General features: G+C 39.2%; 1 protein-coding gene and 1 long non-coding RNA gene across 2 annotated transcripts; one reads left to right on the top strand and one right to left on the bottom strand.

The window, feature by feature from the left end:
- Positions 1-225: 225 nt before the first annotated feature.
- On the top strand, positions 226-24,524 carry snx17 (sorting nexin 17). The gene is made up of 15 exons (XM_026142277.1): positions 226-1,225; positions 5,207-5,281; positions 6,989-7,106; positions 8,529-8,593; positions 10,284-10,394; positions 12,422-12,512; positions 14,546-14,633; positions 17,754-17,823; positions 18,413-18,505; positions 18,801-19,004; positions 22,765-22,893; positions 23,247-23,324; positions 23,465-23,539; positions 23,629-23,670; positions 23,773-24,524. Exons 1-15 carry the CDS (start codon positions 1,166-1,168, stop codon positions 23,872-23,874), a joined length of 1,401 nt encoding a protein of 466 aa, XP_025998062.1. The 5' UTR covers positions 226-1,165; the 3' UTR covers positions 23,875-24,524.
- On the bottom strand, positions 21,216-22,739 carry LOC113006353 (uncharacterized). The gene is made up of 2 exons (XR_003269739.1): positions 21,422-22,739; positions 21,216-21,345 (listed from the first exon to the last, which is right to left on the bottom strand). It is a non-coding gene; the product is annotated as an uncharacterized LOC113006353 (long non-coding RNA).
- Positions 24,525-26,429: the final 1,905 nt, after the last annotated feature.

Genomic DNA, 26,429 nt, shown 5'->3' with positions numbered 1-26,429 from the left:
AGCATTTCTAGCTGTAGAAAAAAGGTCAAATAAGAAATATTACAAAATACAAAATATTTTTAATATTCAAAACATTTGAAGTAGTTTTTCACGTCTTCGAATATTTTTTTTAAATATAACGTTTAACTGTGTGTGTTGTAAAACTAGCGGAAAAAAACATTTTTGACTAATGAATTTTGACTGCGCGTTCACTGTCAGTTCGGATTGGACCAACTAACGGATTGGATCAAATAACGTAAAACTAATTCTAATACAAAAAATACCCTTTGTGTTATGTTTACAAAATATTGTGCCATAAAGTAAAATAACTGTATGTCTTGGGGGTGAATTTGTGTTATTTTAATTGCATAAACTGCAGTATACACCCGTGTGCCGACGATAAGATGGTTTGACCCAAAACCTTGATCTGCCAATACGTACGCTGAACACAGAGTGGCTGGACGGTGGGGTAGCCTCTGGTTTCTTACGCGATATTTGCCACATTTGCTCTATCTATATACCTTGTCGCTGTTTAAACTTTTTTCCGCAAAGGTAGGACGTCGGGAAAGCAGGAAACGTTCAAGTAAAACTGTCCGCTCATATATTTCGAAAGGTTTACCATACGGGCTGTGCGGCGCTCTTGGGCTTGCAAGAACCAACTGCACCTTTTATCCAGCAACTTCATCTGGTTACGCTAATGAACTGAATTCACTGCACAGCTTGAAACTGAGTTTTGGGTTTTTTGTTTTTTAACAAATAGGTGATTTTAAAGGTTTTCTTACAACTTGCCTAAAGTGAGTTAATAGGATATTGTAATGCTAACAGTGAAGGTGTAATTACACTTGCAACATGGCTGCTACTCGAACGGCAGAGGGAAAAGTTTAACACTGACGTGGGAGAAGTTTAACGTTAGTGCGACTTGGTACGCGAGTTGTTGTCCACATAATAAAGTCGTAAGCAGTCGCCCCGTAGTCCGGCAACAGTATCCCCCCGGACTCTCAAACCAGTGGCTGAACCGAGAGAGAGACGCCTCCTCCTCCTCTTCGTCCTCCTCCTCCTCCGTAGTCACCGACGTTAGTCACTGCAGTGGACTTTGTGGGGAAACTGTGGTGTCTTCCTCTCCATCGCAGACTGTGGTGGCGTTAAAGGACTTATCATCTGGGAGCTGCTTGTGTTTCGAGCTAAGATGCATTTTTCCATACCCGACACAGAGGTTCGTTCGGGAGAAAACGGTTCGACCTACGTGGTAAGCACGACGTTGTGTCTTTCTTTTTTGTTGTTGTTGTTGTACCCGCTTTAACCACAGACTGTGTTAATGCTTGTTTCAGCTGCCCACATGTCGAGCTAATGTCAGTGCGGCACGGGCTCCAGTGTTTACTGTGCACAAATTATTGGGAAGGCGGAACTGCTGGGTTATAAATCAGCTATAAACATTACTGTGTAATCATGCCATTTATGCTTTGCATAGGTGATTAAAAACTTGATTTGTTGTATTAAAATTTGAGCAAATTGGGCAAAAAATATTTTAGCATGATTCTTTGAGACATCAACAGAAAAGTAATGTGGCTTTTATCGTGTTCAACACAGTTTCTGCCATTTTACCTTCATCTGGCGGATTAGTTCTACAGTATAAACATATAGCATCATTATGCCATGTCTGAAGTTTAACACACTGTGATTTACCCTCAAAGCTTTATGCACAAACTTGCATGTGTCCCAGTCTCTTTATAGGCTCAAATCAGCCACAACAAAGTCTCTTTTGTTTTAAAGGTTTGAGCCAGCACCTAAATTCTTAGTGAGATTTGAGGTTTGCTTACCATGATGTTGCCATCTCCCGTGTTATTTAGAAAAAGAGAATACAGCCAGCATTGCTTTAACTTCATCCCTTAACTAGCAGTTATATATATCAGTCTAAACTATGGTAGTCTTCAAAGCACATTGGGAGCTGCAGCATAATCTTTATGTTTATTTTCTTCTTTCTGTTTCTTATTGTGTTTAATGTTGTTTGAAACATGAATTACCATTGTGCTTTGCTGTGTTCTGAAGTGAAGGTTGATCAAGGACAGCCGTAATAGCACCATTTTCTTTGCTATTTATGAAAAACCCAGTGACTGACAGTCAGGATACATTGTATTAATGTTTGCCAGATGTAGTGTTTATTTCTCAAAGTTTGCGTCAACTCAAAAGATTTCTTCCTTGTGTTGCTTGATTATTTGGACAGAGACGATAAATATGATCTATTGGTGATTGCAAGTTGCCAGAAAACTGCTTGGGTTCAAGTTGAGATGGATAATGATTTTAAAGATGTCATTATGAATTGTGCTTCCATTCCTCATCCATTTTCTTATTTGTTCCTAGCAGTAGGCCTTTGCAGGTTTATGGCATAAGTACAACAGTTTCATTATTTCTGAACACAGAGTAGAAAAAAGGTTTGCATCTGACTCAGATGTGCAAGAGCTCCACTGCCAGGAGTGGGACGTCATTGTTTAGCAATGTGCGACTGTCAGAAAACCTTGACAGCATCGATGAATGGAACTGGAAAGCTCAGAGCTCTGATGGATCAGATCATTTGGAACCTGTTCTCGGTTCCCAAGTTTGCTTCTCCTCATGTGTTGATGTCGTGCAACAAATAATTAATAATTCAGGATTTTTATAGAAAACAGTGTCTATAGTATTTATTAAAAGTGTTTTTGTGTGTCAGGTCCCTTTGTCCTGTGTGTGTGTGTGTGTGTGTGTGTGTGTGTGTGTGTGTGTGTGTGTGTGTGTGTGTGTGTGTGTGTGTGTGTGTGTGTGTACTTAAAAACACAAACACTGCATCATCTGATTTTAATGTAACATTACTCTGGCTGCTCTCAGTGTCATACACCTGTAAATGAGTATTTTCCATTTTGACTGTGTATTTGGAAGAAAGTCTTGGAGTAGGTATAATAATATTTGAATTGGCACAGAATTAGGAAATAAACATAAAAAGCTTTCCAAGAGAAGTAGTGGACATGTCGAATAATTCAGAATTATTTCCCTCTTTACAGTGTTCTCCATGCGTTCCTCACTGATGTCGTTCTCTGACGTATCTCTACTTAACCAAGCACATTTTTAGCCTGTACTCCAGTGGGAAAAGCAAAGGCCTTTCACCTCTCAGCTGGGAGTCCTGTGACTGTCACTGTGACCTTCCCATAACCAGCTGAAAGGAAGGGACTTTGCTTGATTGTAACACTGAGAGATGGGTTGTGTACCTTGGAACCAGTAAGCCGCAGAATTTGCCGCGTTTGCAAAGGGCTTTCTTAGAATTAAAAAGGCCTCTTTTTTATGGCAGTGTTCCTGGGTTGTTGTTTTTTTCCGCTATTACACTTCTGCCTTTATTTCAACCTAATTTTTTTAGTGTTTGTGGATATGAGAACAAGAGACTTTGGTGTTACATTAAGTGACGATAACTCATTTACTCAGGATGAGGAACAGGTTTAGACTTAGCTCTAAACTAGTTCATTATTCATTATTCAAAGTCTGTATTACTTTGGTTTTTGTTTTGTTTTTTGAAACTATGAAAGCTGTGCTCAACAGTGTAGCTGTGTCAGTTGGCTCCATGTACTGAGCCAGATGTATAAACTTAGAGACACAGAGAGGTTCCCTAAAATGTGCTAACAGTAGCAGGTATCTTGGAAATCCTCTCACAGATACTGGTTCACAAGATTAGATCACATATGGTTTTAGGGGTTAAAGTGGGCAGTGATGAAAAAAGTAAAAACACTGACAGTTTTGTTTCTAATAAGGGCGTCTCATATTAAATCTGGTCTATCTCAGGACTGAACATTCAGTGTTTTGATCTGATTACAGCAATGGGATCAGACAGCATCTCACTCCTTTATTAAGAAACTTTATTATGACACAAATTTTAGATTAGCAGCTGGATTATGAAATCAAAAGCTTTTAGACATGATGAGGAACTAGGATCAAAATGTAACACTATTTAATACATTTGTAAGAGTTTGGGGTGCAGAAACAAAGATGAGTGTGGGAATATGGAGGAAAACATATACAGCCTCTTGAACTGTCCCCAAGTTGAACTGCTTGTAGCCACCAAAAAAAAACTCGGGTATTTTTTTTTTTTTTGTTGTTGTTGCACTTTTGCATTTTTAGAGCCAAGACATTCTGCATACTCATTCTTCCTTCCTGTCAGGATCCTGCCTACACAGACATATTTTTTTTTTGTCCAAGCCTTCCTCTTTTGCAAGAACAACTTTTGGCGTGATATTCTTGTTTTTCCCTTTGATTGTTTGTGCAGTTCAGCAAGAGCATGTACATGTGCAGTCAGAAACTGTAAAATTCCTTTTGTGTGGACAGATGACCCGCCATGTTGACTGCAAGAATTAATTGAGATAGAAAGGGAAGAGGATTAAAGCACTACAGCAGTTTATGTCTTGATATCCAAATATGAAGTCTTCTCAGTGAGCTTGTTGTTCCCTTATCACTGTGCACAGCCTGCTGGAAGCTGATTGGGTTTTTTTGGGGGGGGGTTTTAGCATATGAAGGAGGAAATAATAATTCTCAAATTCTTAAGAATAATTCTTCACACAATACTAATAGGATTATTCCATGTAGGTTGTTCTGTAATTGATGCATTACATTTTTATGTATATTTGGTTTACTATCGTATTTAATGACATGAAAAATTTCTTCCTTGCTTTCTGTGGCTGGCTCTCAACATGAAGGCAAGCAGATTTTTGGTCTGCTAGCTCCAAGTGGTTGTTTTGTGGAGGAGTTTTCAGTGACAGCTCCTGTCAAAACAAGCAAAGTGTCTCCAGAGAAGGAGTTAAAGATTCCACATGAAATACTTTCTCTCTATATTAAATGTCTGGATGAGGCAAACGAAGCGGTTTGGATTGAAAACTGTGCAGCAGGTTCTGTTTTCCTCTTTGGATGGAAGTCGCTGGAATATGATTGAATCCAGTTCACACTTCATTTGTTTGGTCTAAGAAAACAAAAGCCGAGGAAGCACACTGCAGTGGGATAATCAGATGAAATCAGTAGTGAAACTTGATGCTAAAGGTACAGGGTGGTAAATGCTGATTCTTCCAGCGTCTTTCAGCGGTTGTGGTTTTATTTCCTCCATGCAAACACAATGCCTCTGAAGTCACCAAATCACTGTTGGGTGTGCATTTAAAGAAACAAATTCAGCACTCGCTTTATGCTTTTTTTTACATAGTCTTTGTCCTTATGTCTGTCCCCACAGGCCTACAACATCCATGTCAATGGTGTGCTGCACTGTCGGGTACGCTATAGCCAACTTCTTGGCCTCCATGAACAGGTAAGGTTTCAGCCATGTTAATATACCAACCACACTGTCAGTGTGCTTCAAAGCACGTTTTTATGTGTGGTGCTCTGACATAAATGCCATCACATCCACCCATGGTGACCTTTTACTCGTATTTGTGTCATACGGTCGATACGCCAGCCTCCCGTCACTTTAAATCATGACTACGATGCCTTGAAGTCTTTGGCTTCCGCTTTTCCAAGAGTTCCAGCTATTGGCTGTAAATAGACAGTATTATGGAGGGGGGTGGGTGGGGGTGTGTGACATGGAAAGAATGTTCTTGGCCTTTCTTACACTTTACCTGCTGGGAAAAGGAATTTAATCTGAAAAAGAAATGTGGTGGGAAAGTGTTGAGTTGTCTGTTCTTGAGAGTTGTTTGGTCTCTGCCTCAGCTGAGCTTTACACACAGCCAGACTGATATTTCAGAGCTGTTAATAGGCAATTAGTGTATTCAGTGTTTCACATGTGTTTTTCTTTCTTGTAAAGATGTGTTTTTAAGTGCTTTGTGCACTAAAATGTATACAACAGCATAAAACATGGCCCTAAAGGAGTGCCCAATGCCCCTTTTGCTTATACACATTACAAACTAAGAGAGCTAGGGCCAAACTTTACAATCTCCATCCTCAACTCTGTGTTATCATCCTGACAGTTGCTGTTGCCTGGCAACAGGGAGTGGGAAAGACACACTCAAATCTTTAAGCATCAACCCCAAAGGGCTTCCTGTGGCATACTCATGACCCCAAAACACTCCACACTTGATTGTGGTGCACACACTCGTCTCAGTTATTGCTCAGAAAATTAGATTTTTTTTAAGTGCTTCTCATGTGTTTTCTCCTGTAATGATTTGCAACACGGCAGAATCTGTGCTAGATTCAAATCCTGTTTAAAGCAAACAGTAAAAAACAGGACAAGCTCTGCCAAAAATGCTCCGCATGAGCTCACATGTATTTCAGATGTGACAGACTTTTATGAATCTGCAACCTGTGCTCGGTGTGTGTGGCTGTGAAAGCTTATTTGTATGTGTAACCAGTTGCTGCCTCTGGCATACTTAAAATACCACAGGGAAATATGCAGAGGTGAAAATCGCCTCTTTTCCTCTAGCACTCGCTGTGGTCTGCCTTCATCATAGCATACCTGCAGCAATATGCAGGTTAAAAATTAAACCACATAAACGTGTTTGATTTTTAGATCAGACACCAAATGGTGTAAGACTTCAATCGTTCAAGCTACCAGTGCTCAGATGATAGAAAATGGAAAGAAATGAGTCAAGAAGCTGGAAGACAAAGTAAACTTGGAATGACTAGACATTCAGCGTTCCAGATGTGTTCGTGTGTGAGTGTGTCTGTGTCTGTGTTTGTTATGCACGGAAACTCCAGCAGCTAGCCGTTGAAACAGTGCTTAAAATAAACCTGTGATTCATCTCAAACAACCTCAATGTACCTCTTAGAAAAATTAATCCACAGATCTTAATTCAGAAGACTGCTGTTCTATAGCAAAGTTATCATTTTTAATAGTTCAAACTTAAATCTCTTTTCAGTAATTATGGCTTTGTTAAAATAAGAATGTAGCTAGCAGACTGCTTGAACAAACTCTGTTTTCTCTTAAAACCAGAGAAATACTGGTTTGCGAGGGTTTGTTTTTTCCAAGAGTGCCGACTCTTTGTTCCCTCCGAGCTTCACAACTTGTGGTTTGCATCAACAGATAAAGAAAGAATATGGAAGCAATGTGGTGCCTGCCTTCCCCCCAAAGAAGATCTTCACACTGACCCCTGCTGAGGTCGAACAGAGGAGAGAACAGCTGGAGAAATACATGCAAGCTAGTAAGTTATTCATGCAGAATAAACTTTTCACAGATGGCTTGTATTGTATTTCACTTCATTCAGATGCAGAGTGGTTGTTTAAACCAGTGTTTAAATTAGATAGTGTTTTTTAAGTTGCACACATTCCCCTCTTTAGTAGTGTGTGTGTGTATAACGAGTCTGTGTTTTTAAAACAGAATATTTGCAGGACAAACACGGTTTCCTTGAGAGCTTTCCCCACAGCAATCACAAGAACAAGTTTGCTTGGTGTCTGCAGGGAGTCCAAACATGCACTGTTCTCTTCATGCCACATAAGTGTGAAAGAACTGTTAATCTGGGCATAGTGTCTGAGCAGGGACACTGCTTCAGTTGGGAGTGAAATGTTGACACACCTTATGAAGAAAAATATCGAGACCCAGAATCTCAAAGCTGAAAGTGTCAGTAATTTAAATAATTTTTTATTGATTTGAATTTTTTAGTAAAGAGATTTTTGTTTTTTTGGTTGGTTTTTTGGAGGAAAAATACCCGGCTTTTGTACCATGAAGAATAATTAAAATCTTTGGCATGGTAAAACCAAGTGGAACACCTCGTGACAGTTTTAAAAGCTTATTTAGCATCAGGTCAGTAAACCCATTCAGAGTATTTCAATTCGAGAGGGTTTCGGCATATTACACGTTGTGCAAACAGGTCAAAGGTGAACTATCCAAGTACACACATACACAAATAAGTGCAACTGGCAGCAACATGGAGGGTTGGTTTTAATCCTTTCAAGCACTGGAAGTTACAGCAGAACAAGGGATCATTGTTTGAGTGCATATTTGCTCATAGTCTGGGAGCATACGCATTCAGGGTGTTCTTGGCTACAAGTTCACTAGGTTACATCATGGTTTTTGACATAGTTATGGAAAATAAACTGACGCAAACACAATATGCACTGATGCAGATGGCTTCAAAATTTCCCTTTTTGTCAAGTGGAGTTTGTGAAGTTAGTATACAGGATGACACACACATGCTCACACTAAGTCATATTGTATGTTATGTTAAATGCTCTGCTTTGCCACTGAAAACTGTGTCAGGAATAAATGAGAAGCCAAAGCAAAGGAGAGTTGCTCATTCAGCCTTTTATTTACTAAGTATGGTGTGTTGGAGCTGGTTAGTGGCAGTTAAGGTCGTTGATCCTTTGCCAGAGGTCAGCCCTTCTGTCATAAAGTTTTTATGCGCTAAGCTAAATTGCCTTTACAAATAACTTGGAAGGTATGACCTATTTCACAATAGCAAGCTCAAAAAGCAGAAAACTAAGAAATGGGAAGTGGCTCCACCTAAAAACATTGATGTTTATGAGTAACCCCCAAAATTGCATACCAACACCAGTTAGGCATTCATGTAGTTGTGTTACTTTCAATTATTGCTTTACTGTCCTTTGTTTTGTTTTGTTTTTTTCAGTCCGTCAGGATCCCTTGCTTGGAGCCAGCGAGTTGTTCAACAGTTTCTTAAGGAAGGCCCAACAGGTTGGTGGTTATTTTATATCTAACCTGCATCAAGCTGTTGTCGGTCAATAGGTCTGAAAGGAGCAATGCACCTTATACTAAAATGCTGAGGCAGTTATTTCTGCTTCACTAGTAATTACTTTGACATTGCGGTGAAATTAGGTAGTGCTGTTCTTGCTGTTTATCTATCGCAGCAGCACACATACACTTTCTTGGATTGTGTCATCTGTACTTGTAAGCTTCTGGTTAGATGTGTCAGATCAAGACTGGCCTGCATGCTGAAACATGGAAAATGATAACATGAATCATGTAACAAGTCTTTTGTTAAACACAGCAACTTAGTTACTGTGTGTGTGTGTGTGTGTGTCTGTGTGAGAGACATCCAGCTCAAAACAAGCTTTTTCCATACCAAAAAAATCTGATTCTATGTCATTTCAAATGGATGGTGTATTCATAACTTATTCATAGCAGGTTGCACCATTTAGTCTGTGACTTGCATTACCTGAGGCTGCAAATCCATTCAGATTCATCCATCTGCAGCCACATCGCACCCATTCTCCTGTTTTGTTTTTTTCTTCCGCCCTCTTCTCCTCTCAGATTAGCACATTAGAGTCAGTGTTTATGTCACTTCTCTCACGTACTGTGAGGAAAGCAGGTCTGGAATAGGAGATGACTTGCCTCCCAGTGTAGGCTTTTCATCTGTGCCTTCTGTGCTCTCAGAGACCCCCTGCTGTGGGAAAAGGGAAGATGATAGATGATTTAGCCAGGAAGACGAGAGAGAGAAGAAGCTGGAGTCATCCAGTTCAACATTGCACCCTTAATATAAACGATGAGATTATTTAAGCATCTCATCATACGTTTTTCTTTTCTTTTTTTTAATGCAGACTTGGTTTAATTAGTGTTAGAGGCCTTTTCTTACATAATGATATTGCTTTTACCTTTTTAAGTAAGCATTTTTGTTGAATGGTGCTTTTTTTTTTTTTTTTTTATTGTTTTGTAATGTGTAGTCAAATCGTGGCTTTTTTTTTTACAAGTTTGTTATCCAAAACAAAAGACTGTATGTAGCACTATATCCAATAAACATTTCCCTGCTTTTGAATATCTTTATGGGGTTTTTCCTTTTGACTGTCGCTTGGACAAAACAAGGCAACCCTTTACTAAAGTTATGGTAAATATTTTCATATTTTCCAAACAGTATGTAGATAACAATCAATTACAAAGAAAATGAATGTGATCAGTATTGTCCAGTCCCCCAAAAAGTTAGTGAATAATTAAAGGTGATTTTAATAATTAAAAATATTTAATTACTCGTTATTGTGGACTGTTCATTGCACAGGTCCTATTCTTATATGCACTAAATAATTCCCATATGTGAGCCATTGCCTTTGTTCCTTCTCCATTTGAGTTAAACCATAACATACTTTGAACATCTTTCAAGCTTTTATGTCAAAATTGACAGTAAAGATAAAAGTGATCAGACTGAATGGATTAAATTTTGTTTGAAGTGCATTATAAATTTGTGTTTGAGAAAATGTTACAGTGGAGGGTCATCCATTGTCGGAAAGGGTTTGGGGGGGAGGGGGTGGTTCCCCCTCTAACCAGACAGAGTTTTTCCATCTGTGTGGCTTGGTGTGATTTTTGTTGTTGACTGATGGGAATGAAAACATGTAGCTCACCCAGAAAGTTGAATTCAATCCTTTTGTTTCCACAGGAGACCCAGCAGATCCCCACAGAAGAGGTTGCAATAGATATCTGCCTCTGTAATGGCCAGAAGGTCACAGTCAACATTTTCACATCATATAAGACGGAAGATGTGCTTGATGTAAGTGCTGCATGTTTAAAGTGAGAGTAAACATGTTTTTACTGTTTTGCACAGTACGGTGCTTTTTAAGTGCCATGTTTGTTGAAATCTTGCTTAGACAGAAAAATATTTACATGAAAAAACTATAAGTGAATACTGCTGTCAGCTCCATATCTTGATATAGTTAAAAGAAACTAAAGTCTTAAACTTTTATCTGTTTGGTTTCAACTTTTTTTTTATTAGTTCTGTGTGTTTGGTTGGAGAGCACATGGACAAAATTCAGCCCTGAGGGCTGGAATTGGATGAACTAGATAAGTCTGCGCTGCTATTTCACTCAATTCCAATGCAGTGTGTTTGATCAGTGACCCATGCAGTAGCGTATATACCAGGACACTACCAGAATGTAGCGTATTTTAAATATTTATGTAGGCATCTAAGCAAGTTATAAATATTTTCATTGTAACCTGTGGCCATGTTTCAGTTCAGTTATTTAAAGTGTGGCCCATTGCTTATTTCATTTAAATCGGTATGGTCATCTCTGACCTAGAGGCATTTGAGCTCTTCATAACAGATCTGATAGACACCAGGGATTTGCCTCAGGCAAGCAATATTGCTTTACAATCTCCTGTGAGCTCTGAGGCACTACATACCATAAGTCAAATTAAGCCATGTTTATTTGTATAGCACCTCCTCAGTACAGCAATATTTCACGAAGCACTTTATGAAGTCTGGCCTACTTCAATCAAAACTAAGGAAAACTCGGAACACAACCAAGACAGATGGAAAGAAAACAAATCTAAGCACACGCTAAAGACACTTGATGGCATGATGAAAATACCCATCAGGCCTATTTAAGCTTTCAGGCCATAATCCCAAAAGAGCAATTACAATGTGCCAGTGAAACAAATATACAGTATTATTATCAAACAGCTTTATTATATGTGACTTGTTTTGTTGTTGTTGTTTTATTATTTTTTTAATAATCTGTGCAAGACATGGTGATGTCCAAACCATTCAGTATATGCACTTCACCTGTACTCTTTATTCACCATAAACACACACTAAAGTACACACTCTAACTCATCCCAGTAAACATGGTGATGCCTCAGTGGCGTGCACTTTGTCGATCTTGGCTGTAAATCAAACTTGTTTGAGTCTCTTATGAAAGTTTAACCACAGTTAACCTCTGATCAGAACAGCAGCTGTCAGAGCACACAGATGGTGTATATTTTAGTCAGGGTTTCTGCCTCAATGTAGTATTGCTTAATTATTTTACTAACTAAAATGCTAGATTTTTTGTTTGTTTGTTTGTTTGTTTGTTTGTTTTGTCTAGGCAGTTCAAAAACTCTACCAGTGGTTTGCATGTGGCTTTGTTTACCGTTAAATTATGAGAATTACAACTTCAAAACCAGAAATGTGTAAAATGTAAATAAAAAAAAATCTCATAAACCCACATTTTAGTCACACAAGAGCACAGAAAACAAATCTGATTTTTAAACTGGGGCATATTGTTTCATTTGAATTGCCCATCTGCTAAGAACCACATCTACAAATTGCAGAACAATGTTAGAATAATGTTCCTTGCTTTGTGAAAACTTTGAATATCTCATCATCTACAGTATATAATATCAAAAGATTTTAAGAATCTGGAGAAATTTCTTTGCTGTCTCTGGGCCAAAGCTCGATTAAAATAGACTGAATCTAAGTGGTAAACTGTTCTGTGGTCAGACGGGAAAAAAAAAAGTAAAGTTCTTTTTTTGGAAAACACAGATGTTCTGGGTTAAAGATGAGACACCGTCTGGCTTGTTATCAAGGGTTAGTTGAAAAGCATTCATCTTTGATGGCGTGGAGGTGAATCAGTGCCTTTGGAATTGGCAGCTCTTAAATTGGGAAAAGCACCATTAATGCTGAAAGGTATAAACGGGTTATAGAACAACATATGCTCCCATCCAGATGTCTTTTTCAAGGAAGCTCTTGTATTTCAGTAAATATGTCAGCAATACTAAACTGCTTTGTGGAGTTCAGCAAAAATGTTATTGTTTCTGCAGGCTGTTGCGACAAAGCTTGACCTCCCAGATGACCTTGTTGGTTACTTCAGTCTTTTCCTGGTTCGTGAAGGTGTGGATGGAAGTTTATCATGTAAGTTCAAAATCATAAAAACAGAGCCATAAAAGCAACTTGAACTTGTGCAGCATCCTCCCGTTTCTGTTATTGCTGTAAAGTTTTCTTTTGCGTGCTACATAAGCTGCAGAAATGTTCCCTGATAAGAATTGTAAAGTAAAGTAAATTGTAGCAAAAATCCATTTGAGCTGAAAGTGTAGTTTGCCAGCAAATGTTTTAAGGATTATCTCTCCAGCTAACAAGAGCCATAAAAAAAGAGCCATCATTTATTACTGCTGATTATTTATGTTCTAGCTGGAATTCATTTCTCAGTAACCAAAAGAGACGATTCTCAGAAGACACAAATCACACAGAAATAAATGAAAGTAGGATTTTGGTGTAAACACTTGAACTTTCATTAAGAATTGCTAGAGAGTAGATTCCTGTGGAACCGCAGGGAACTTTATTCTGGCAACAAGAATACGGCTGAGTGTGTTTGTCTCTCTGTTCTGAGAAATACTTCAGTTTAGTTGAGGAAAAAAGAAAAGCTGTGTATCGCCTCTAGAGGGTTTATCTTGAATCCAAATTCTGCTGTATTTCTGTCTCTAACTAGAATGTATAATAAATTTTTTGGGGGCTGTTCTGACTCCCAGTGAGAGTCAGCTATTTGTTGGCTGGTGCATGCAAAACATTTTGTAGTGCTGGAGTGTGAGTGCGCACAACATCCTTTTTGCAGTGTTCTTGGCTGAAATGCATGTTGTGGTTTACCAACAGTTCCAGAGTGGTACCACATTTACAGGCGTCTGATTAGTAAAGTTATTGTTTTTCCAGACTGCAAGAGGAGTGTTGACTTCCAGCATATTATAAATGTGGTTTTTTTTTTAAAAGTACGCTGTAAATGGAAATACACAATGATACTGTTTCAAGCCAGGGCAAAATCATTTTTTTGCCCATATACATTTTGTGAAGACTCTGTAGCAGTTAGCATGTGGTTTGTCCATTGTCTTTTTGTTGTCAATGTTACTTACAGGACCGCCTCAAAAGACCAAATGGCCACATCTCATGTGGCTCAGTTTCACTTGACGCACATCATTGCAAAGTATTAGCATTCACATTCATGTATACCCCAGTGACAGAGGAAGAGAGCCCTTTTAGGTCAAACCTCTCCACAGTCTGAGATTCTCATGGTTTCCACCTGTCACATGCTCGCCTCAGAGAGCATCGATACCAGGCTGGAAGTGAACCCAGATGAACTCAGAGGGGTCTGTATATTTTACAGACGTGTTGTTCATCCTGCCATTTAAATCTGAGGCTGAGTGATATGAAAAAGAAGAGGCATGTGCTAAATATGGCTAACAACGCAGCAGGTCATTGATCAAGCAGAACTGATGGTGGGATGATTGACATAACAGGATAATGAGAAAAATTCAGGCAGTAATTTCCCTGAGGTCGGAGTGTTAGTCAGGATATAATGTAAAATATTACGGACATGTTGAGAAGAGCCAGGATGTGGTTTGAATTAGTGCTGCTCTCATTTGCTTTTTGTGGCATTTTTAGCTTTCCAGAGATGATTTATTTTGCTTAAAAATGTCCCATTACATGTTAAGTATTGAGTTTGTTTCTCTTTATGCCAGATAATTTTCAACATCAAAGTAACCACTCTGTGTTTCTGTTTTCAGTACACAGCCCCTCTGCCCATAAAAAAGACAGAATACACTTTTATAAACCTAATGGTAAACTAAAGGGCTCTTTAGTCATCTCATTTGTGTGTATTTGTGTGTGTGCACTGAGCACATTTATTGATGGGTGAAAACAAAGTAGCAGCAGCAACGACCTTCAGTCTACTTCACTCTCCTTAGGGAACTGACTGCAATAAAATAGCTGCAGATTCTGGGTGCATGTACACAAGAGCCCTTTTAAAAAAGTATTGTCACACACACACATTTTACCACAAGTTGTATCCTGCTGGGGCCTGCACAGATGGTGTCTTCCCCGTTGTAGACATTGTTATCCATGTCTTTGGTACCTGAGCTACATTTATGATAAATTCTGCTTTTTTTTTCCTCTTTCAGTTGTGCGGAAGTTGCAAGAATTTGAGCTGCCCTATGTATCCATTACCAGCTCGCGGAGCTCAGAATTTCACATAGTCTTACGGAAAAGGTATGTACCTCCTCTTGTTCACATTATGAGTATGAATCTGATCACGTCTTGTTTTCTTTATCTGTGGTAAAGCTCTTGGTGTAGACATGTTAAAAGAGAAGGTTAAAGATGGGCTGCTAGAAAGGTTACCTTTTTTGTTGTCAGGGAGAATGATGATCATCACCTGACAGTAAGTGGGCTTGGTCCAGAAAATGTAATGAAATGACAATAAATTCTACATCTACTTAAATTTCACCACTTTGCAGTTTGTCTTTGCAGTAGGTATTCCTTACAGCTACAGCGTCTACAACAATCAGTTGCACTGATCCAACAAGTTAATCTTTGAACCAGAACTAAACCAAAACATTAAAGGACAAAATAACTGCAAACAAATTTATATTATATTTTATCTTGCTATAGATTTCATTTCATTCATTTACCCTTGGTGCAGAATGCCTGTTGCAATTTCTAACATCTTCGTTACCAATTAACTGGATAACCAGAGTTCTGATAAATCATTTACTCTGAGATTTAAACTTGTTCTTGGGGTTCATCGATTACCAGCTTTCGCTTTTTTATTTACACAAAATTTAGCCTGAAAATAAACAAATAGATTCAAATATTTTATATAATTGAACTTCTCACTTCACGAAAGTCACATTTCCAACAGACTGTTGTGCTGCATCAGTGTTTTGTTTTGTTTTTTTCGGGTTTATAATTTATTTGACTGGGTCAGGGTTCAATAAACATCAGAGGAAACTAAATGTCAGCACAAGAAATGCATCAACAGTGTTTTTTGCTGCAGATATCTGTATTACTTTTCAATTAACAGAAAAACCCACTGAGTCTGAGCTGTTGGTGTGGAGAGCAGTGCACCAGGAATTGCATGTGTCACAAAAACGGGGGGGAAAAAGTGATAGAATTAGTCTTAATGTTGTTCTATTTGAGAGAAACGGCTAAATAAACAAGAAGATACTAACTGCTCATTCAGTTTCAAGCCTACAGTCCAGTCCGCTGATTTGTCCGCTTTTTGTCAAGATAACTTTTATCTGCTTCCTCCTTTTTCTTTTCCTTCATTATTCTGCCTCCTGTGGACTCTGGAGGTACACAGGATGTTTACTTTCTTTCTGCCTTAAGGAAAGTCTCAGTCCTGCTGACCTAGTTTCGCTGTGGAGTGTAGAAGAGTGAGGGGAAGAATAAACGTAGAACTAACAAGTGAGAAAAAACAGACCCCCAGTGTATGAGATCCAGACGAAGAGGAAGAATGTAGGGAAGAAAACTACTGAAAACCTAAAATGTATGATGCAGTTCTCTATTGCCAAGCTTTATTCAAAGCATCTACAAAATGAAAACAGGATTATGAAAAACAGTCAAGGTTAGTGAGCGGTACAATATAGTTTATATACTAGTAAGATTGTAGCTTTATGGTATTTTCAGTCTTTGTATGCGGTAAAGAAGATCCAGGAGGTGGTTTGAACCAGTCCAACAAGCAAAACTATTTCTCTCAACAGGGTCTTTAAGTGCACTTTCCATTACATCTGATGAGACAAAATAAAAGGACTCACCAAACACAGTGCTTCTGATTCCACCACCCATACTCTCTTGCTCCCTTTCACCGCCCTACGTTTTACTGGTCGTTTTTGAATTGCGGATGTGGCCAAGTAGCTTAACATTTCCTCAAACAACTGCTCTATTCAACTGCTCCTAATAGCACCCCAGCCAAGCGCCTACATGTTAAGTTTCACACCTTTGCGCTAAACTGTTGGGAAACATGAGCTCAAGGACGATTTTATTTAAGAACAAACGTAAATACAAAATGTAACTGGGGCAGGAAAAATGCCTCAGTTGTGGTGTAAAGAAAGTGTTTGCTTAAGACATTTCACAACCAGCAGTGAGGAAGTGATACATCTAAATTGTATACTGTTGTTCTGGGTGTTTTTAAAAACATAGACCCAGATCTGATTCGTCTGTCTCAGTCAGATAGAATTTTTTGAATTTCTTTTTCAACATCATGTTCTGATTTTCAAGCTGGCCTCGGGCTCCCACACATCTCTTTGCACAAACGTACAAGCAGTACTTCTAATATTGCCACAGTGCTGTGTGGAAATTATACCATTTCACTCACATCCTTTCAAACTCAGCTGTAAATAATTCTTGAGGTGAATGTTTGCATGCCTTACTCACTGACTGAGCTGATTTCTCCATAAGTCACTCATTTCATGGATGGAGTTTGACTGTACACCGGACAGACGTCTCCATTGCCTTGTATTGATAAATACATAGTCCATAGAAATAGGTTTGTTAATGGGTTAATGCATTGTATTGCATTGCATTGCTTGCTCCATGGTACAAAGTCCATGTGATGTGAATAGGGCTTATAGTAGACAGTGAATTGATGGCTAGCAGTCTTTTGTTCTCTGTCCTGCTCCTTGCACGTTTAGTTTATGGTATCAGTCTGATCTGAAACAAATAGTAGCATTATCAGTATTAAGAATGCAGCTGACTCCTTTCTGCTGCATGTACATGCATGTTAGAAAAGACCAACTATTTAAAAGCCGACATTTTGGCAGTTGACTGGTCTGGAGCATTCAGGTGTGTTAACACAATGCCCTAATCTTCCCAGGAGTGTACATCCCAGCAAAATTCACCCTGAGGCCAGATTGTTCATGGTCAGAAAAACTGCAAAAAAAACCCCCAAAACCAAGAGCTACATCTCAGACTCTCTACACCAAAGTATTCTAGAGTGTGGGGCCATCTGTCTGACAGCTAAAGCTCGGCTAAAATTGGCGAACGCAACAAGACAAAAATCCCAAGCACAGCAGTAAATCTACAACAAAATCAAGATGTTGCAATGGCCCAGTCAAAGTCCAGAACTGAAGCTTATTGGATTGCTGTTGCAGGAGGCTAATAGCGGTGAATAAACTATTGAACTGAAGCAGTGTTGTTAGAAAGAGTAGGCCAAAATTCCTTCACAATGATGCCAGAGTCATACAGAAAATGATTACTTCAGGTTATTGCTGCCAAAGCTTTTCACATGACTACAGTACCCCCCTTAGCTCTCTTCAAATCACTCAAAGTTGACAATCAGGCTGTGTTAATTCTGCTTTATTTGACACTGTCTTATTTTTTTTGTCTCTTCAGCTACTGGGACATGGCATATGATAGTGATGTAATGGAAAACAGAGTTGGCCTGAATTTGCTTTATGCCCAGGTAAGAGGCTTCATCACTTAGGTAAACCAGACACTGTTTTAAATTAAACTCCCGCTGAGATGTGCACCCAAGCAGAAAATTTAAATTAGACTTGATTGTATTTGTTTCCAGATTGCATCTGTTGTATTTTATTGAGCTTGCTTGGTGCCAGCCTCTCACCAAGAAAACTGAATCAGCAGCTGCTTCATCTTTTGGTTGCCAAATGCTTTTGTGCATCCCCTGGGATCATCCATTATCGAAATATTGGTGTCAGCTTGTTTTAACATTGCAACACCTTGAATCCTCTCTGCGTCCCTCTTTCAGAAGAGATGTCCTTCCTATTATAGTAACTTCCCTCTGCTGTAACAGTTGTCTGATTTTATTAAGCATTTTCGGGGCGGCAAGTTTGATTAGAATCTGTAACCTCTGAGCGTTGCCTCTGCGAAGCAGTATAGTGCCAACGAGCTTGTGCTTTTGTGCATATTTTGTTGAGCTGCACTGTTAACATGGCGTTTTTAGTGTTGTTTCTCCTAGCAAAGGAAACTCATTGACCTGAATTATTGTATTTGTCTGTGTAGAAAAATAAACTTCCTGTTTGTTGCTTCACCAGACAGTATCTGACATTGAGCGAGGCTGGATACTCGTCAACAAAGACCAGCACAGGCAGCTCAAATCGTTGCAGGAGAAAGGCTCTAAGAAAGAAGTAAGCAAGGGTGCCTCTTTTTGACGTTTCTGCCATTTGAATTTTCTTTGCCAGTTGTCACTTAAATCCAGCTGATGCTCAGAAATGTCCTTGTGCTAGGACAAATCTGTAGACCACGGAGAATACTCCCTCTAGTGAATTCCATGTTATGCAATTAACCTAGTTTGCCCCATAATATGAATTTTTAAACACATCCCAGGAGAGAATTTCAGAATTTTCTATCAGGGATTAGGTAAGCCTAAAAAAATGACATCTAAAAATTGTTTGGTTGTTTTTTTTTTCTTTTTTTCCTCAGTTCATCCATCTAGGCCAGACCCTCAAATATTATGGCTATATTAAGTTTGACCCTTGTGTCACTGACTTCCCCGAGAAGGGCTGCCAAGTCATCGTCAGCGCCGGAAACAATGAGCTCAACTTCCATGTCAAGCTGCCTAATGAACAGATGAAAGAGGGGAGCTTCAAAGTTACTCGCATGAGGTGCTGGCGAATCACATCTTCTGTAAGTGGAAGCGTGAATGCATGAGAGTTTAAGTGTACCTTTATTTTATCAAGATGAAGGCCCTCCTGTTTCTAAAGTGGCCTATTGGCATTGCACCAGAAACAAACCATAGTTAGTTTTTTAGCATTAACAGCTAGCTAAAAATGCTTACCTCCACACCATCCATCGTCATCAGTCCAATTACCCAAACACACAGCCCACACAAGGATAGTGCTGAATTGATCTTTTGTATCGATTAACACCTAAAACAGTATTTGAACTGCAAATTGTCTGCTGGGAAAAGCAGATTCATGCATTGAGGGGAAGTACTTCCACACCTCTGTAAACAGTTACATGTGTAGAAAAAAAGTGTAAATGTCAAGTTTTATTTCTCGCGTGTTTCTTTAATACACTGAATTCAAAGTAAGACACCAGATAGTACATGCACGCTTCAGTTTTATCTCAGTAGGGTTTTTTTTTTTTCATATTTCAAGCCAGTTTTTGCTTTTAGTCTTTTTACCCTCAGACATGATGCAGTCTCTTCAGGCAATCACAGAAACCACTTATTGCTGTCTCAGCCTGGTCTTCTGCTTGTTTTTCATGCCTTTGAATTAATGCTGCCACTTCCTTCAGTAAGTAATAAAGTTATATCAGTGTGTCATGTCCACTGGCTGCTATGGTATTAAGGTGGAGTACTTCTGGTCATGAGCTGTTCCTCCTCCATGCTTCCTCTTTCAGTCAGTGAATGAAACTATTTTTATCATTAGTCTGTTGAACTTTGTTAAAGCATACCACTTGTGCAGTCTCTTCTTTACCTTTTATATTAACAGAAAACTCAAAATCAGTCTAAATGTCAACTCTGCATCATCTGAGCCATCTGTGAGTTCCTTGTAAATGTTGTGATGGTGAAATCATTTACTAGCTGAGTGTTTTTGCTTCTTGGCTACTTTGGAAATTTAATGCATTTTATCCATTATCTTATTCTGAAGTGTGCTGAAGTGCAGAAAAACCTCAAAAAAAGCTATCAGACAGTACTAACAGCTCCACTAACACTGAATTAAACCCATTGAAAGTGTGTTGTTTTTTTTTTGGGCGGTGAGTCTAATGAAAGTGTAATGGTGCTACATCACACACCAAAGATTTACGAGTTAATCCATGAAGGTTCTGTTTCAACTGTGACCTTAAATCAATTGATCAGCATGAGATGGTGCCAGAGTCCCTCGAGCATATGACTGGAATTGATTGATCAGGCTAACATATTGCTGGTCCAATACCCAGCATTTAATGAGTGTTATCTGTTGCATTGATGGCGGGGGGGAAGGAACAAAAACCATCTCTTGTTGTCATTTCCTCAAATGTTACAGATGGAGGACTGAGTCTCTCTCAACTGGGCGTCTGTCTCAGCAAAAAAACAAAAACATTTGGTTTGTGTGGGCAGCTACAGATTCCAGTTTAGGTTGAAGGTATCGATTTTGGAGCAGGAGGTTCCTTCTTGGTCAGCACTCTCTCAGTCTATGACAATGTACATTCAGTTTTAACTCATTAAAGGACCTTCATTGTAGGACATTGTAGGACCTTCAGCACCACATATTGAAAGATTTAAGTGAGTGCATGTATATTTAAGCCTATATCTAAACTTTTAACCCTCTGTGGATTAGAGAGGTTATTAAAGCTGTATCCTGCATAATCATTCCACCATGGAAAAAGAACAGTTAAAGGAAATCATCAAAATTACCAATTATCATGATATTCATCCACATGATGAATAGATTTAAACTTCTAAACATAAGTTAGTTGTAGTTGTGGTAGATATTTGCAGACAGTGGCGTTAAGATAACAAAGACCGGGAATGTTGGAAGGTCTTGTGTTTGTGATTGCGTCAGCGCTCGGCTATTTTTGTGCACAGATTAGATTGATGGTCTTATACAATCTTTTCTTTGCTGTATCACAAATACTAAACAATATTTAGTTTCAGCTATACAGATTTTGTTCTTTCTGTGCATTTTTCAAAATACATTTGATCCCCTTTTAAAAAGTTACAATTTCAAATGGGCTAAATTTAACTCATTAATTGGATTTTTTTTTTTAACCTTATTTGACACTTCAGCTCTTAAGCCATCTAGAAAAACGGCTTGTTTTGGGAATGTAAAGCATCTCATTAACCAGTATTTGTCATGAACCGAAGTTCCGTACACAAGCTGGACCCAGAAGCAGAGACAACACGCACAGGAGTACGAAAAATAAACTTTATTTCAACTAAAGGTGTCCCGGAAGGGTCAAAGGAAAACACGCGAGAAACTAGAAAAACCAAGGGACCGGGGGATGAGTTACGCAGGAACGCTGTAATCGGGACTGTGGGAGGCTGCAACAGAAAGAGGAAGAGAGTTACTGGGAAGCAGGGAAATAGCAGCATACGTGGGGGAGAGTATGAGTCTTACAGTCAAAGCGGGGCCGTGGGAGCCGGAGGGAGGGGTGAGGGTCCGCGGGGGAGCTCCAGGAAAGTAGAGGTGATTGGTACCGGAGGCGATCCAAACTCCAGACGGGCAGGTGGACAGGCAGGTGGCTCAAAAACACGCCGAGCTGTTACCTGAGCGCAAAGGAAAAGATTAGCGTTTGTTCAGGTAAATGAGGGTTTTCACAACCGCCTTCCCGTGGGTGTACGTTACCGCTGTGAGACGACTAACGGACTGGCGTGGAGCAGCTGGCTGGGCTGGATCAAATAGTCCACCTGATAATTGCCTGAGATGGAATGCAGGTGTGGAGTTAACAGCCACACCCGTGGGCGTGGGCATCCCATCAGCTCCTTGGACACCGGGCCGCGGACCATGACAGTATTGTGCATGGAACAGCTGAAATATGCATTTTTTGTGTTTGCACCCAATCGTAGCAGAACAGTCTATTTTACTACTGAGAAAAGCATTACTTGAGGCTCTACCCGCACAATTTCTGCTGCCATTTGAAAGATGGAACATTTAAATATGTCATTTGAATGGAGATGGGCAAAAAAGTTCACTTTTGTACTGCGTTTGTGTTTGAGCATTACAGTCATTATGTGTATCAAAGAAGCTTTTACAATTCTCTAAGAGCTAATGATGTGGACACGTGGCATCACATCTAAAATTGCAATGCATCCTAGCTTGTGTGTTACAGACTGAGCCCCCACACTGCCAGGCGGGGTGATTAATTCCTGAGCTCATTCTCAGAGGTCAGAGTCATTTAATGAGTCCTTTCCTTAGCAGCCAAATATTCAAAACATCTCATTTGTTGTAGCTCTGCAAGACACCCCCCCCCCCCCCCCCCCCCCCCAATCCGTTGTAGCCAAATTACATTCGGAAGAACCCAAAATAAACACTTAGCATGTACATGTGTTTGTGCATCTGTGTCAGACCGTTGTTTGTCTTGCATTTCCACTACAGCTACATTCTGACCCAGAGCGGAAATGGTTTGTGAAGCAGTGAAGGGCAGACACTGCTTAAACGAGGAATGAGGGCTTATTTCTAGGGAGCGTAACACACCCATCACAAATATTTCTTTCATGTTATCTTTTAGCCTGCCTGTCATTTGTGATGCAGGAGTTCAAGAATAGCAGCTTAAGGAGAAGACATGCAGGGTAGAAAATGAGATTTAGCTCCAGCGACGGAGCTTATCCGCTTAATATTGAAAGTTTGATGCTGGTTGAAAAAATATTGAAATCGGTTTCTTTGTCATTCTCAAATGTAAACGGAAGTGGTCGATGATAACAGAAGGTGACTTTTTTTTGTCTTTGTTTTTGTCACTGCAGCAAGTTCCAATTGCCAACGGTACAACCAATCCCTGCAGCTCGGGTCAATTTGAAATCAAACTCGAGCTCTCCTTTGAGTACCTGATGAGCAAGGACCGCCTCCAGTGGGTCACCATCACCAGCGACCAGGTAGGAGGATGATGGATAGTTTCACTTTTATATAGATAAACTAGATCTTTTTTTTTTTTTCATTAAAGATAATTTTTCCCTTTGTGTATTTAGAATTTTTTAGTTTCTTAAGGTACTGTACATAATCCTCTTTAGTGCTCATTGGATTACCTCAAAAATGCTGCGGCTCAAGGCTGAAAACAGCCGTGTTGTTTTGTTTTTTCATAGTTTAGCTGAGATTTTAAGGAGGTGTAACTGTAAGTTGCTTGCAGCTCATTATGTGGTCGGCCATTTTTAGTGCGTTTTGTTCTTTTTCAAACTATACAGGCTTGCTGCTTTATGTCTGACTGGTTTCTGTGTGGATGTGATTGCAGGCTATCATGATGAGTATCTGCCTCCAGTCTATGGTGGATGAATTAATGGTAAAGAAGTCCGGTGGCAGCATAAAAAAGGTTTGTGTTGACTGCATTTAACAACATTATGCCATCATTTTGTTTTCCATACATATCACAGCGTTTGTAAATGTATAAGTCATTCATTTATAGCTTTGACATTTATTCTATTTCTTTTGACATCTTCTGTCACATTTCAGATGCTGAGGAAACGACACAATGGCTCCATCCACCGGTCTGACAGTCAGCAAGCTGTGAAATCTTCCCCTCTACTGGTGAGAAACGGGATAGCATGCCAAGTTTTTTATTCTCAGCTGTAGCTTTTTTTTCTTGACTGTCTTTTTTTTTTTCTTCCATGCTGCAGGACTCCCCTGATTCAAACCGTGAACAAATTGTCAAACTCTCAGTGAGTACCATCTTTGTCGTTTTTACTGACTAGCTAATAAATATTCCAATAAATTAGCATCAGCTAAGCATTAATTATACTTATATTGATTATTCCATATAGACCAAGCTGACCTCGGTGTCTCTCAGAGGGGTCAGCGCCTCCAACTTGGCAAACAACATCAGCAACTATGCTTTCGAGGGAATCGGAGACGATGACCTGTAACCCACAATTCCCCTTCCTCCCCTACTCATTCCACTGTTAACGACAAAGATTACAAGCTGAGCTGAGCCGAGCCGAGTGGTCCACGCAGGCGTCCGATTCTGCAATATTGTAGCTACTTCCCGGAGAATTTGCTGCCTTAAGCTCTCATTTAATCTTTGACGGTGACCTTTCATGATTTAGACTCTGAAGGGTAATCTTGATTTGCATTTTAGTTACAATCATCATATCATCCAGCTCTCTTATTGAACTTATCACGTCATTAACGTACGTTATTCGAAGATCCTGGATTCTTCCCTGACTGGCTGCGTGTCCGTTTCCAACCAGAGAGCCAACTGTTTGGTTAGACCCGGCACTAGTGAAGATACAGCAGAACTGGACGCAGTTGTTCTGGAAGTTACCAGGCATATTTCTGAGAATGTTCTCTTTAACTCAAAATGTAGAATATTTAGAGCAACTGCTTAGCTGCGTGACGATCAATGTTCGGCTTTGCTATATACCAAAATGCTTCCTCTGATGTCAGTGGTCCTCTTGTGCGTCATGCTACATGTGTGCCAAGTTAACAGAGATCATCAGCAGGGGTTCATTTTATATTAGACATTAGAGTCACATGTATTCAGATGTAGTTCGAGGCCTTAACTTGCTTTTTTTTTTTTTTTTTTTTAATATATAGTTTCTGGGGTCACCTTCTCACATGGGTTGAAACTAAAGAGATGTTAACTAGAATTTTGCAGAATTTAATGGATGGTTGATTTGGTTGAGCTGCTTGCACTTGCTGAACCCATCGTTTTTGCACAGTATAACCGGTGGAGATGAATGTTTGAGCATGAATTTATAAATGTGCGTAGGCTCTTACCCTGGGGGGCTCAGTAAATCCATCAGATTTTTTTTTTTAACAATTTTTTTTAAAGGTTTCTCATAAATGCCAAATTATAGTTTACTAAAGCATTTTGCACAAAATAAACATTTTTAAAAAGTCACTTTTTATATTATGTACATGCAATTAAGTATTCTGAACATTTACTAATATCTTTATCATCTAGCTTATTGTAATCAGATCTAATGTAATCTAAGCTGTATGGAACAAAGTTTAAATGGACCAACATTTATCATGTTTACATAATGTTTTAGTTCAAATGGAAATTGTTTACAAATTTTTGCATCTGATTTTGATTTGTGTTGTTCTTTTTGGGGGGAGCGATGGCGTCGCGGGGCTTCAGTTCATTGTAATTTGTTCGTACGTTGTTCCAGTCATCTCAGAGGATTTGGTAAAAGGTGCTTTGATGAAGCGGCTAATGTGATCATAATTGCTGGAGTGAACAAAATTTTAAAGAGTGAACATATCCCACTTTTATAAGGTGTGTTATTCCATTATTATTAATTTTAATTTTTTTTCTTTTTTTGCTGTCAACTTGACTTATTTCATGCCAGCAGATTTTAAAGACGCTAACTGTAAATCAGTGCCAACCTATCAACAGCTTTACTGTCACTTTTAGCCAGAACTGCAAACAAAAATGTTCTCAGTATAATTGTCTTGTTCTTTCACTGGTGTGATTCTTCTGTTCGGTTGCTTTCACTGTAGGGAGACACGGTCGCAGCGATTCATTTATATTTTCTCTGTTCCTGTCGATATGAAGTACACAAAGCTGCAAGGTCCTTGATGTTAGTGTATGTGTAGGTGCCAAATTTTTCTAATGTGCCGTTTTGTTTTGGTTTTTTTCCTTTAGCATTGCTTTTATGAACGTTGTACCGTCTTGATACATTCCACTAATTTTCATGTTGATTTTTAGTGGTATGTTCAGTGACAGCTGTCGGTTCATTTGGTCATGATGCTTAAAATAAACTCTGAACTTCAACGATTATGTGTGGGTTTATTTTATTTATTATGTAACAGTCATCTTTTACCACTACTCCCATTTATTTTGCAGCAGCAGTTTTGTACTTTGCCACGTTATATGCTAAGAGTAGCACAGATAAGTGTCAAGATACCAGGGGGTGCAGTGTTTATAGACTTTAACTGTAGACATAAACTCACCAAGCACTTCATCAGCTACAAGTGTTCAGCTACTTATTTACACAAAAATGCTATCAGCCAATCAAATGGCAGCAAGGAAATGTGATTTAAATGACTTTGAAAATGGCATGGTTGCTGTTGCCAGACGGGCTGATGTACTGGAATTTTCCAACACAACCATCTGTGGCATTTACTGAGAATGCACAAAGAGAAAATATCTACCGAGCAATGTTTCTTTGGGGGAAAATGCCTTGTTGATATCAGACATCAGAGGAGAATGACCAGACTGCTTCGAGCTGATGGGAATGCAACAGTAACTCGAATAACCACTTATTACAACCAGCATCTGCAGAAGAGCATCTTTGATCGGACATGATGAACTTTGATGTAGATGGGCTCCAGCAGCAGAAGACCACACAGAGAGCCACTACTGTCAGCGAAAAATAGAAAAATGAGCAACAATTCACACTGACTCACCAAAATTGGACAACAGAAGATCGTCTGGTGTGAGGAATCTCAACTTCTGGTGCAACATTCAGATGAT

This window comes from Astatotilapia calliptera, chromosome 15 (genome assembly GCF_900246225.1).
Source record: "Astatotilapia calliptera chromosome 15, fAstCal1.2, whole genome shotgun sequence".
Taxonomy (NCBI): Eukaryota; Metazoa; Chordata; class Actinopteri; order Cichliformes; family Cichlidae; genus Astatotilapia; species Astatotilapia calliptera.
Note: the sequence above shows the minus strand (reverse complement) of the source record. Positions and strands in the feature narration are given on the sequence as shown.